At 41.6% G+C, this 12,427-nt stretch overlaps 1 protein-coding gene across 1 annotated transcript in view; it reads left to right on the forward strand.

Annotated features, from left to right (window-relative positions):
• myom3 (myomesin 3) overlaps nt 1-12,427 on the forward strand; it is a 48,133-nt gene that overhangs the window by 30,179 nt on the left and 5,527 nt on the right. The window contains exons 18-26 of the mRNA XM_079274761.1: nt 909-1,096; nt 4,508-4,634; nt 6,520-6,701; nt 6,986-7,100; nt 7,807-7,963; nt 8,487-8,593; nt 8,958-9,002; nt 9,267-9,403; nt 11,525-11,669. Of these exons, the coding sequence (XP_079130887.1) occupies nt 909-1,096; nt 4,508-4,634; nt 6,520-6,701; nt 6,986-7,100; nt 7,807-7,963; nt 8,487-8,593; nt 8,958-9,002; nt 9,267-9,403; nt 11,525-11,669 (1,203 nt within the window). The remainder of the gene's footprint in view (nt 1-908; nt 1,097-4,507; nt 4,635-6,519; nt 6,702-6,985; nt 7,101-7,806; nt 7,964-8,486; nt 8,594-8,957; nt 9,003-9,266; nt 9,404-11,524; nt 11,670-12,427) is intronic.

Here is a 12,427-nt window from a genome sequence, read left to right on the forward strand (position 1 = left end):
GGTAGATACATGTTTTATTTCACATTAGAGACATTTCCTGTGTAATTGTGAGGTTCGATTTTACACCAAAACACATCTTTTCTTGGCATGTGGGATCACATTTTTTGACTTTTGCACACTGAATGCCTCAGCCTACTTCTGAGCTATCGGATTATTGACTCGATCTTAAAAATATATTCACAAGAGCTTTCCAAACAGACTTACTCATGCTTTGTAGTTCTCTTTCACAGCCTCAGGAGCCTTGCATGTATTTTCTCCAATACTGAAAAATGTGTACGCGTTACAGAATGATTTTTGCATTCACCTTTCACAATAGCTTTTTAGTTAAGACTTTAGTTAGTTTAGTTTTTCAAATCTTTTATTCAAGTTATACAGCTTATAATGTTGTCGAACAACACTGTTGAATGCTACTGTATCCCAGTTAACTTAGATTGTGCTCCTTCCACACGTCATGCTTGCTCTTATTGTGGTTGGTTTGTACTGTAGCTGTGTGGAGCCGTATCTGCTGAAGAGCTGCTGACCCTTCGTACTTCCTGTGTTGCAGTCTCAGATAATGTGCTCTCTGCAAGGGAAAGTGCAACGATGACTCATTCTGCTTGCCACTCACTCACCAGAATATCCTCACATCTACTCTGCCACTCAGCCATCACCTGAGGATAAATGGCCTCAGTCCAATTCTTGGAATTCATTTTTATCAAATAGAGTTTGAGATGAATATTTCTCTCCTTCTCATCGAGAAACTCTCAATATGGGCCTTTAGTTATGAATTTGCAACTCTAGGCTGGAGTAGTAGTCGGCCAGGGAGTTATTGGCATTTCTCGGTCCATTTAGCAAGAATACTGAATTCTGAGATTCTCTCTTCTATCACTTATGTTTCCATCTGTTGTAATCCCCTCTGCTCGATCCAGCCGTTCCCTCTGCTCCCTCTGCCATCGCCCTGCTGCTGTGCACTGGATCAGAGATGGTGTTGGGCTGGAGGGCCCCCGCCCGTAACGGGGGAGACCCTGTGCGTGGATACTACCTGGACCAGATGGAAGGGGGCATGAAAACGTGGAGAGAGGTCAACGTCAAGCCTGCCAAGGAGAGGCAGTTTAAGGTCAGTAATGCTCCAGCACGGTGCGAAGGTGTATTGTGATGTTTGCAGCATGTCGGTGAGTCGTTGCTCCAGACTGACTCTCAACAGCTGTTGGACAGATTGCCATGAAAGTTTGCACAAACATTCGTGGTGCCCAGAGGATCAATCCTACTGACGTTGATGATCCTCTCACTTTTCCTGTAGCGCCACCAACAGGTTGACATTTTTGGGCTTTTTAAAAAATATCTTGACAGCTATTTGATGTTTTTCCTCCTTATACATACATTTCTGTTTAAGGTCACAGACTGCCCCCTTATCTGTGTTCTTCGCTGACGTCAACAGTGATTAGTTGTCTGCATATTAGTGTTTTTATGTCGTGAAACATTTGCACTGCCATCTTGGCCAGGACCCCCTTGTAAAAGACATTCAAAATCTCAATGGGAGTATCCTTGCTAAATTAAATAAATTGAAATAGAAAAGCTAATGACATTCCCATCATCCTCAGCTGTACTTTGTTTGTTCTAATTAGCCATCCCAACACGCTAAACATAAGATTGTGAGCATGAAAAGGATTATACCTGCTAAACATCAGCATGACATTGTGAGCATGTAAGCATGCCGACTTCAGCATTTAGGTGACAGTGTGTAAAGTACAGTCTCACAGAGCTGCTACCGAGGCTGGACACTCTTGTTTCTAAGTGTATACTTCTTTCCTTTCACATCATATGCATGAAGCCATCTAGAAGGATGTTTTACATCATGCACATGTGAACTTGCAGTATCCATAATGCACAACAATGTCCTTTCTGTTCACTGAGAGTACGACAACAAATAATTCATTTTTCCACATTTAATGAAGGAGAAACAATCATTAAAAATCCCTCCAAGGAAGAAAGATATTTCTTGTCACTACTACCAATAAGGGCTTACTTTAATATAATTATACAAATACAAGTTGCCTCTGCATTTAGCAGTGGCCTCAAAGGGATGGAAATATTTGGCAAAGCTCCCACATCCACATTGGCTGTGTCACTAGGCAACAAGCAGTGTCCATGGAGACCTGGAGCAAAGTTAAATCTTTAACCTGTCGCAGGGAGATTACAGGTGCTCCGTAATTAGACATTGTTCAAATGTGTTGAATGTGAGTGGTTGGTTTTAGCTCCTGGGGAAAAACAAAGACAAAGCCAATTAGAAAGAAAATGGCTGTATCGGAAGATTAGCCCTGCGTGTTGTGGAGTGCAGGGCCTTGAGGATTGGAGATCGTTTTCCCATCAGGAACCCTCTGCTGAGAACACGCAGCTCCCCCTTTTGGGGTAAATTAGCAACTTCAACACCCTCGCGATGTGCAGTCTCCACTTCCCACTGTGCTATGTTGCTATTTTAATCAGGCTGCTGACCTTTTAGATGCAATTTAGATAATCATTTGAATGTTGATTCTTTTCCAGGTTGAAGGTGTGCATACAATTGAAATGACTTTGCCATGAACGATTCCATATCTGGATGTCAGGATGTCACTGATCCTGCTTCATTGGAACAAAAACAAGACTTTATTTGTTTTTTGAGGTATAAGGATTGCTGTATTGTGAGTGAGTTTGTCATGATGAAGCACATGCTCATGGTTTCAGTCTCCCAACACCCAAAACCTGCTGCAATGTTTCCATGAGGAGAGAAGATATATGTCAAATGAATCAAGTGGAGCCTGTTCGCCATCTAGTGGGTGAAGGCTCAACTCTCCCCCGCTTATTTTGTCAGACAACCTCTGTATTCCTCGGGGTGAACTGTAGATCGATCTGATAAGAAGGTTGCCGTTCTATCTAAATGTGGTCAGAGAAGGATCTATCGATAACGAAGGGACTGCTATAGGTGGTGGTGGTGGTGGGGGGGGGTTGTTTTTTAGATTGCCATTGCTATTACTGTGAAATAAGCTCCCCCTGGTTGTGTCAATTAGTTGCCGGGAGCAGCAGCAACTTCACAACCGTTCACTGAGGCGATAAGGGCCTTAAAGTCTAAGTGGCTGTGAATAGGAAGATCAATGAACGGATCAATAGGACTGAATCCCTTCTCTTCCCAAAGCCAAAGTGCCCCGGGGGCTCAGCAAAAAAATGCTGTGGCAGCAGCAGCAGCAGCAGAGCTAATACCTTGTAACATGCCTGCTTGATTCTGGAGGGGTGTGACTGTACAACCAGGGAACTTTGGTCCTGTGTGATGTGCAGGGGCGTTTCTAGGATTCAAAGAAAGGGGGGGCTTAGCCCCAAGGGGAGTGGCGTGTTTGCTCGTGGCAATTTGTTTTGGGGCGGATATCCATTGTTTCAGACAGTTCATAGATTGGTTCAATCAGAAAGAGTGTGATTTTGCTCTGTAGTTTTGCTTGCATTCAGTGTATGATAACACAAGAGACAGAATTTGAGGGTCATTGTGAAATTTGGCAACACAAATATGAACTTTTCTCAAATAAAGAGAGAGAAATAATTTTCCTACTCGTAAAGGAAAGACCGATAAACTAGCTTTCATATCCGCGTCACTCCCAAATCCTAATTCTTAAAAGGGACCACACACAATGGATGGAGAATGGACCTGACAGTGTCAACTTTATATCGTGATGTATGATGATCGGCTGTTGGAGTGTAATTTGAAGGGGGATAAAACATAACCAGAACGCACGCACATATGTAGCATGTTAGAGTTATAAATAACTTGTCCATGTGAGAAACAATAGTTCAATTTAATGACATCACCAATGACATTTTAAAGACAATAATGCCAAATTATTTGGGGGGGCTAAAGAACATTTTAAGGGGGCTTTTACATTTTACACTAAAATAGGCCTAACGACGTCCCTGGTGATGTGCCAATTGATCCGTGTTTTCCACGAAAAACAATGTTAGCTGATTTTTATTGATATGTAAGAATTAAGTTTTTATGCATATACATCTTTATACAATGCTACAAAAAAAACAATGTAACCAATTCAAGCAAGATGTCTATTATCTACAACAAAATCCATCCATCTCTGATAAAACAAGCTCTGTATTATACCGAAGAAAATCTGAATAGTTCGTTCATTTAGTTGTCTCTTCCAGGCTTTTGAGTTTAAAAACTTAAAAACATCCAAATGAAATGGCCATTCCTTGTGTGATCATAAGTGCAACAGAATGTTTCATTTTTTTTGTCAAATCATTGAATATAAATGTGACATTCTTCAACTGTACACAATCTGTTTTCCTCCTGAATACTTTTGAATCTTCTAACTTCAGAGGTCAGAGAAAGAAAACCAGCTCTCAACTAAATGAGATGAGAGATGTATCATATGTGGTTTAAACGTATTTTCAAACCATTTGCTTTGTTTCAATGTAATTAAAAGTAAGCTTGACTGATGGAGACTACCATCATTCAGAGTTGATCAGTTGTTCTGTGCCTGATGTAAATCTATAGGTTTGCAACCTGACAAGTGGACACTTCTACCAATTCCGTGTGTTTGCTGCCAACATGGCCGGCGTGGGGAAGCCATCTGAGGCCAGTGAAGCTTTCCTGTGTGAGAAGTGGACCATGCCAGAGCCAGGTGAGGAGAAAATGTCTTCAATGTCGCATCACTGCTGAGAAGATATCTCCGTGTCAATGTGTGACGGGTTGCATTGGGGTGCTTACATGTGAAAACCTTCCTACACGGTATCTTGGTGCTTCTAGGATTATTTAAATATCTCCATCAAACATGTTTTAAGACACATAAAATACTCTTCAATTCCCATGTTAGAAAACAACATGTATCCCTAGCTCATTAAGAAGTCTAGAATATCTGAACATGCAAATCTTTTTCGACTCAAGTTGTTCTCCTCTGACATTCTCAGTGTAGGTGCACTGAAGGTTTCAGTTTTCCACATCACACTTGTGTAGCTTGCATCTTTGAGCAGGATTAGCTTCCACACTTGCTTCTGCATGCACGCGTTGAACTGGGATTTGAAGATAGCAGTGAGAAACTTTTCTCCTTGTCGAATGTGAGATGCATACGTCTTTTAGTTGAAGGGGACTTGAACATGAAATGAATGGTTTTCCAAATCATCCAAGCATTGAGTATTTGAGCCTTTGCTATTAACATCCTGACCTGCAGTTTCTGCTAAAGGCTGTTCGTTCACGAGACTGAGCGTTTATTGACCCCGGCTTGGAAAGGGAGATTAGATAGATACAAAGGCCATCCATCAACTGGAGGACCCATTACCACTCTCTAACATTTTCTTTTTATTTAATTACACCATTAAAAGTACAAACAGTCTTCTCACAGCGAAATAGATTAAACAAACGTCTATTTGCATGCTATTAAAGTGCAAAATGCAATAACAAAAAGCCAAAGTGATAGCCAAGAGTTAGAGGCAGATATTGGAAGTTATTATGTGTTGCGTATGTAAGGCTTGTCCTTTAATATTGCAGATGTCTGAGACTGCGCTGCTTCAGGGCCTTTAAGCAAGACCCTGACTCCACCATCAGCTGCTCTGAAAAGTGGCGAATAAAAACAGATTCATATATTTTTTGTTACTTTTCATTAATAATATAAATGTACTTTTTAAGTTACAGTCACACTTAAATCAATCTAGCGCTTAAGAGACAACGATGAGTCATTTTTTTCTGAATAAATGGTAGCATAGCATTCTATATTAACCTCTGTATTGTTGATGCAGTAACAATACTCAAAATAGTTTCCTTGAAATGAAAGATTTATTTGCACCTTTGCAACAAGCAACTCTATCGCTTCCTGCCTCATCTTTGCTAGTTGTTGTATTCATGTATCTTTACAGAGAAGGTTCATTGTAATTAAAATATAGATTACATGAAAAAACATTTATATCAACGCCTTTCTTCTCTCCTTTGGACTGTGGACAGTAAGAAAACAATCTTTAGATTTGAACCTGAAACAATAATCGGTAGGTAGATAGGATTTTAAAAGGTGAAATCATGCCCATACACACACACACACACTCAAAGTCACTCCAGTATTGTTCAGCAGTTATGGCCATGCTGCAATCAGCTTTTTGTGACATTAATATTGAAAATGGAGAGAGGCTCTCTCACACATGCCACTTTTAAATTGCAGCTCATTAATCTTGGCAAATGGGCTTTCCCTTTGTGTCGTTAATAATTTAAAAGTGACTGAAAATCATTAAGCAAATTACAAGTGCCTGCATGCAGTCAGTGGGGGTAGAATAAGTAAAGTCACTGTACTTATTTTGACTTCAGTGTTTCTTTCTGATTTGTTTTGTTATGACTTTCCAAGAAGTCCTGTGTGGTTGCTTTTTATATGGTCACTGAGAGAATATATTTCCTTGTTTTTTTTACTTCAGTGTGGAAATGTTATCACAGTTTTTTGGCCGCACGCACTGCTTTCCTTTTGCACTTGAAGCTCCCATTCACCAAAGCATGGACCCTGATACACAGCATCTCTCCTCTCCTCTCAGGTTGTCCCTATGACGTGGAGTTCAGGGAGGTGAGAGACGGCTCCCTGGTGCTGCTGTGGGCGGCTCCATTGTACGAGGGACGGAGCCCCGTCACTGGCTATTTCCTGGAAATCAGCCAGGGTGACCAATCAGACAACTGGACTGCTTTGAATGAAAAGCCGATCTGTGACACACATTACAAGGTGAGTGAAGCTGTAAAAATGTTTACGACCTTCAGTTCACGATAACAGAAATGTATATTTGGGATCCATCCATTATCTGATCGGGCTAACTGTTGCCGTGTTGCATGAAGTATGATTGTATTTAATAACTGTAAGCGCCAGTAAATTATTAAACTGTTATTACTCCAAAAATCCAACCCCATATTTCATTCCTCCTGTGTTTCTGCGGGTCTAAATGTTTAAATAGTCATGATATATTATGAGAATCAGCTGTAAATAGTTGATGTGTTTCTTATGACATCCAGGTGTCTGGCCTTCAGGCGGGTCAGACCTACCGTCTCCGTGTGTCGGCTGTCAATGAGGCTGGAGTGGGCTGTGCCTCCCTGCCCACTGAGCCGGTCACAGCTGAGTCCCGACCAGGTCAGCCAGCTCTGCTCCAGAAATACAAATATTGCAATAAAAAAAGAAGAATCACCTCCAAGGCTTGTTGGAGGCTTCTCGACCTAAGATATATGATAATAGGGAAAGCCTCACACTCCAGACTGTGGAATCGTTATTTGTTGAGTCAAGCTTTCAGGGACCTTCAAGGGTATAAGAATAAAACATGACAAATGCCTTTCAAAGGATTAGTTAACACTTATTAACTTATTTATAAGTATCAAGCTTGAGCCAGTTAATTAGCTTAGCATAAAGACTGGAAATGGGGGGAAACAGCTAGCCTGGCTTTGTCCAAGGGCGTCTGGCTCCAACGTCATATTCATCAGACAGACATCAGAGCGATATCAATCTTTTCATCTTTTCATCTTGAACCATTCCTTTAAAATGCATCTTTTCATGCCCAAACAGACATTGACAACATCGGTTCTCTTTAGTGGCGATATCGCAAAAATACATTGACGTCATACAGGGTTTAAACCAATTTATTATGTGACTTTCAAGCATTTGCAGGGAAAGAAATGAAGTGGGGAAAAATGCTACAACATCTATTAGAAATAAAAATAAGCACATACTTTTCTTGCAGCATTTTTTTACACTGTGTGTTATCTATCTCCTTTATAATGCTATGAATTGTCGGAGAGGGTCTGCAGCACGTTGCAGCCGCACTAACCGACTCTTTCACCTTCAGGTGCCAAAGACATTGAGATCGGAGTGGACAACGATGGGTTCATATTTATGGGCTACGAGGCCGACGAGACGGACGACGACAGCAAGTTTCTGTGGAATAAGAACTACACGGAGCCCATCGATGCCGGGAGGGCGCGGGCAGAAAGCAACAAGGACGGGTACGGCTTGTTTATGTGCAACAGCCTCTGCACATCTGCACTTCTTCAGAAACACAAAGTCTGTGTCAGTCTGCTGGAACGAGATGTGATATTTAGACAGGCTTATTCAATTTGTGAGAAATGCTGTTTACCCGGCAACTTTAGGGAGACAATATAATATAACAATGACAGAATTTAAATACAGAGAGATAGATTACATTAACATTAGGTTTGGTCCAGGCCAATTCAATTTGCTGTGTGAAGCAAATTGTTTTAAAGCTTTTCTCACTGGGATTCCCACTGAAGGCCAGTTATCTCTTCTTTAATTGTCTCTTCTCTTAGCTTACGGGAAGCCTGTCTGCCTTCTGTTCTGCTCATTGATATCATGTCAAACAATAGCTGAAAGACATTGGGATTACACCATAAGCACTGTGAAGTCTGACGGCTGACAGCACAAAACACAGCACCATCATCGCCCGTGGGCGCGGCAGGGTGGACGGATAAACAAGATGGTGCCGGTCTGTCTGTTATTTTTCAATTTCAGGTCGGTCCTCACCTTCACAGACCCCTGTGAGGAGGATCTGGGTCTCTACACAGTTGAGATGAGCGACAACCCAGACCAGTCGTCCAGCTACGACTTCACTGCTGAAGGTAACCTGAGAGCGAGTAGACGGTTAAGAAACTGTCTTGTTCAATTCACAACTTCGCCTCAGGCGCAGCCACACCGTTAATTCAACATCAGCTGTCTCCTGTGTTTATTGAGCTGACGGCGGCATGAATAGCAGGATTTTCAATTTGAATAAGGGTTGTCAAGCTTTTCTCTCAAGCGAATGATTATGCGCCTCACAACCGGTTCCACGAGGGCACCCGTCCATCCAAGCACATGTTCTCAATCAGCTTTCAGCTTGAAAATAGAGCCGTGTGACCCTTTGTTTGGCAATAAGTAGGAGCTAAGAAATGCTAGTCCTGTTCAAATTTGAATTAACCTCCAGCTTTTGTGTTGCTTTTTTTGCAGACCTTGAAAGACTCAAAGAACTCAGCTGGCAAGTCAGAAATCCACGTATGTACCAAAGACATTGCACCGTTTGGCTGACATATAATAGAAATCATACTTAAAAAAAAAAGTTATTCTCGTCATTAAATGTGCTAAACTTTGGTATTGGTGCACTGCTATTTTGACTTGAAAATACAATACACTCAAGCACATGGTGAAAAGACAAAACAAAACGCACACATTTCAAGTATTCTACGTTGATTAAATGATCATCTAAACTCAGCCGGCGTGTCCTGACTGCTCTGTGTTTGTTTCTCTTTGTTTCTGCAGTGATCGCTCTGAAGTCGGGCTGGCAGGTGGAGGTTTCTGAGCAAGGTGACGTACGTCTTTGGCTTCAGACCGAGAGTCTGAGCGACGCCGCCGAGCTCCGTCTCATCTTCAATGAGCGGGAAATCACCAGCACGCCGGTAAGAAGCGCTGTGATACTGCAGCTGAGGAGAAGATTTGATATCCGTCCATCCGTTATCTGTCACCGCGTATCCGGGGAATCCGCGTATTCAGGGTCGCAGAGATTTGATATCCACCGTTCCTAAAAGGTTTTGGATAAAATGATTTACCCGGCATGTGTTCGGCTTTTATATTCTGGAAGGAGACGAATTGATACTTTTTTGAGCGCATGGCAGAGCACTTTAGTTGTCAGCCTGCTGCTCATGAAGTTGACAAATTCATGGTTGCCAGGTTTGTATTTCATGGATATTTAAAAAGATTGTTCAAGGAGAAATCTGGGGCCCATTTAGACTCACCAAACCGTAATTTCTGCAAATCATTTCACCAGTGCATGAGGGTGAAGTGTGAGCAAAATCTATAATCTATACTACAATTGTAACAATCACTAATCACACTATGTTGTATTTGGTCAGTGATTTTAGTGTTAGGTTCAGTTCATCTAAAGGGAGTTTGGTGAGACTAACCATATCAACTGTGACTCATAACTCTCTTAGCCTCGTCCCAGTCCTCTGAATCGGATTTGTTCAGCAATTCTGAAATGTTGAGCGTATTTTCTCGGTGAAAGAAACAGTTCATCAATGTCACATTGCAGATGTCTAGGAGTTTGTAGCAGTTCCACCAAAAGAGACAATCCCTGTAAACTTCTCAGATGGTTTCATTTACTGTAAATAATAAATATGTAAAAAGTAAAATAAAAAATAAAAAATGTAGACACAGATTTGTCTCACAGATTACACATGATTAACCTCTAGTCTACATGATCATCTCACAACCCTCAGGTTTACCTTGTGACCCTCTTGAGTGCCCCTGACCCCCAGGTTGGGAACCATTCCTGGACTAAACTACCTAACCGTGTATAAAGTACTTCATTCATGAGTCAGTGCTTCTTCTGAAAAGAAAAGAAAATTCAGTCTGATTCAGTCTGAAGAGAGCTGCAGGAGGAGGGTTGTGATTTCAAACTTGTTTTGTCTTTTCCATAAAACTGCCGATACCCTGGCAGTATACCCTGGGGTACTACTTGAATTACAATATGCTAAAAGGATATTATGGATTTGTTTTGCCAAATGATGCCACAACAATATACTGCCTACTCCATCTTTAATATGTGTTTCACACATATCTCAGAAATGTCCTCCAGATTGATTTACTGTTATAAAACGGCTCAGTGAAAGCCAAAGCTATTTGCAACAAAAAACATCAACATTCTCAACTTGTTATTGACAAGATCATGTAACGCTAGAGCAAGCACGAATGTGGAAAACAGCGACTGAGTGATTTCACTTTAAAGTACAATTGGAGTGCGATCATATGACCTAAAATGAAAACAGTATAATCATCAAGGAGCAATAACTGAATGTGAACAAACCTCCTCAGCACTCACATGTGTTGTGACACCAAGTTAAAAATAATCAGCGCTGCCGTCGTCCGGGTTATTGAACCTTCCACTGATGTGTCCACGGAGCGAAAAGCAAATACAACACAGCGTATTTATCGTGCTTTCACAACTCTGTCAGATACATTTTGTGTGACTGTGTTCGTGCGAGTCGGGGCGACTGCTTCGTATTCAGCAGCATGCATTCATCGCTTCGCTTGCATTTTCATTTCTACCATTATTTCTCAATATCAGAGCTCCATCTGAAGAGTACTGGTCACACGTTGTTTCGAAATGATCACAGCCGAGGTTTGCGAATTCAAAAGCCATTTGGCTGATTCGGGCCCTCAGGCTTGCCGTACATCACAAATCACATCCACCACCGAGGCCTATCAACGTGCAAGGCATACACTTATCTCGATCAACATAAAAGCCATGAAAACGAGGCTGCCTCCTGTTTGTTTGTCTTTGTGTGTGCGTGTGTGTGTGTGTGTGTGTGTGCGTGCATTCGAATAAATATTTCATCTACGCTGCCCATTTTGTCGTTTCAGTCCCTTTTCAGGCACCGATTCACACTATATTGTCTCTGCATGACTAACCATCTACAATAGATTGCAAGAGGCGTGTCTAGCTGCCATCGCGGATCATCTGTCCGCACATGAGCTGACGTGTACTGCGTGTGTGGCAACGCTTGTTTGCTCTTTTGCAGCACCGTAAGATCAAGTTCGACAAGGCCAAAGGTCTGGTGGAGATCCTGTTTGACCAGCTCTCTCAGGAGGACGAGGGCTCGTACACGGCTCAGCTGAAGGACGGCCGCGCCAAGAACCAATCCACTTTGGTCTTTGTGGATCAGAGTGAGTCTTTTACTCATGGTGCCACTGAGCTGTCATTGAGGGGTTTTTTTTAACATACCCTGATAAAGAGACAAGGACAATTAGGGACAATAGAACAGAACAGGCTTTCATGTAAATGAGACATCACATGAGCTAGATTTTACACAATGATGAAATGTTTCTTCCTGAAAGTGACATAGACTATAGAGACCAAACCCGTTTTTTGTACCAGGCTGTTAATTTGGGCATTTTAACATTGTGATCTGTGGGGATTGCTTGCGTTTGGAGCCCTCCTCAAGTGGTCATTTGAGGAATTGCAGCCTTTGGCACTTCCGCGTTGGCCTCCCCCTAAGACACATCTTAGTTTTGCTCAATTCAATGGGATCATAATTATCTTATTGAATCCCACATACGCTCAATAATTGAGTCAAGATAATCTTATATTGCTGTTTTACATAACTTCATACTACACCAAATACTAAGGCATTTATTTATTAAGAACAGTAAAGATTCCCCAAAACCACTTTATCTTTAAACTATCTCGTCAACCAAATCTCACATCACACATTTAGTCTTTTTTATGTGATCTTCTTTGACTGTAATATTTTCCACTTCTATTCACTGAGCCTCCCTTGAAACAGTTTGGAGCCCCGCTGAGGCCCTCTGAACCCCTCTGCTTTAGGACAGCAATAAATAATTCAGAATTTCCCCAGCACATATTTATTCCTGGCAGACAAGAGAAGTGTTTTGAATGTTTAGGTCCGAAATAAATATCACAT

Source organism: Melanostigma gelatinosum (genome assembly GCF_949748355.1).
Source record: "Melanostigma gelatinosum genome assembly, chromosome: 9".
Taxonomy (NCBI): Eukaryota; Metazoa; Chordata; class Actinopteri; order Perciformes; family Zoarcidae; genus Melanostigma; species Melanostigma gelatinosum.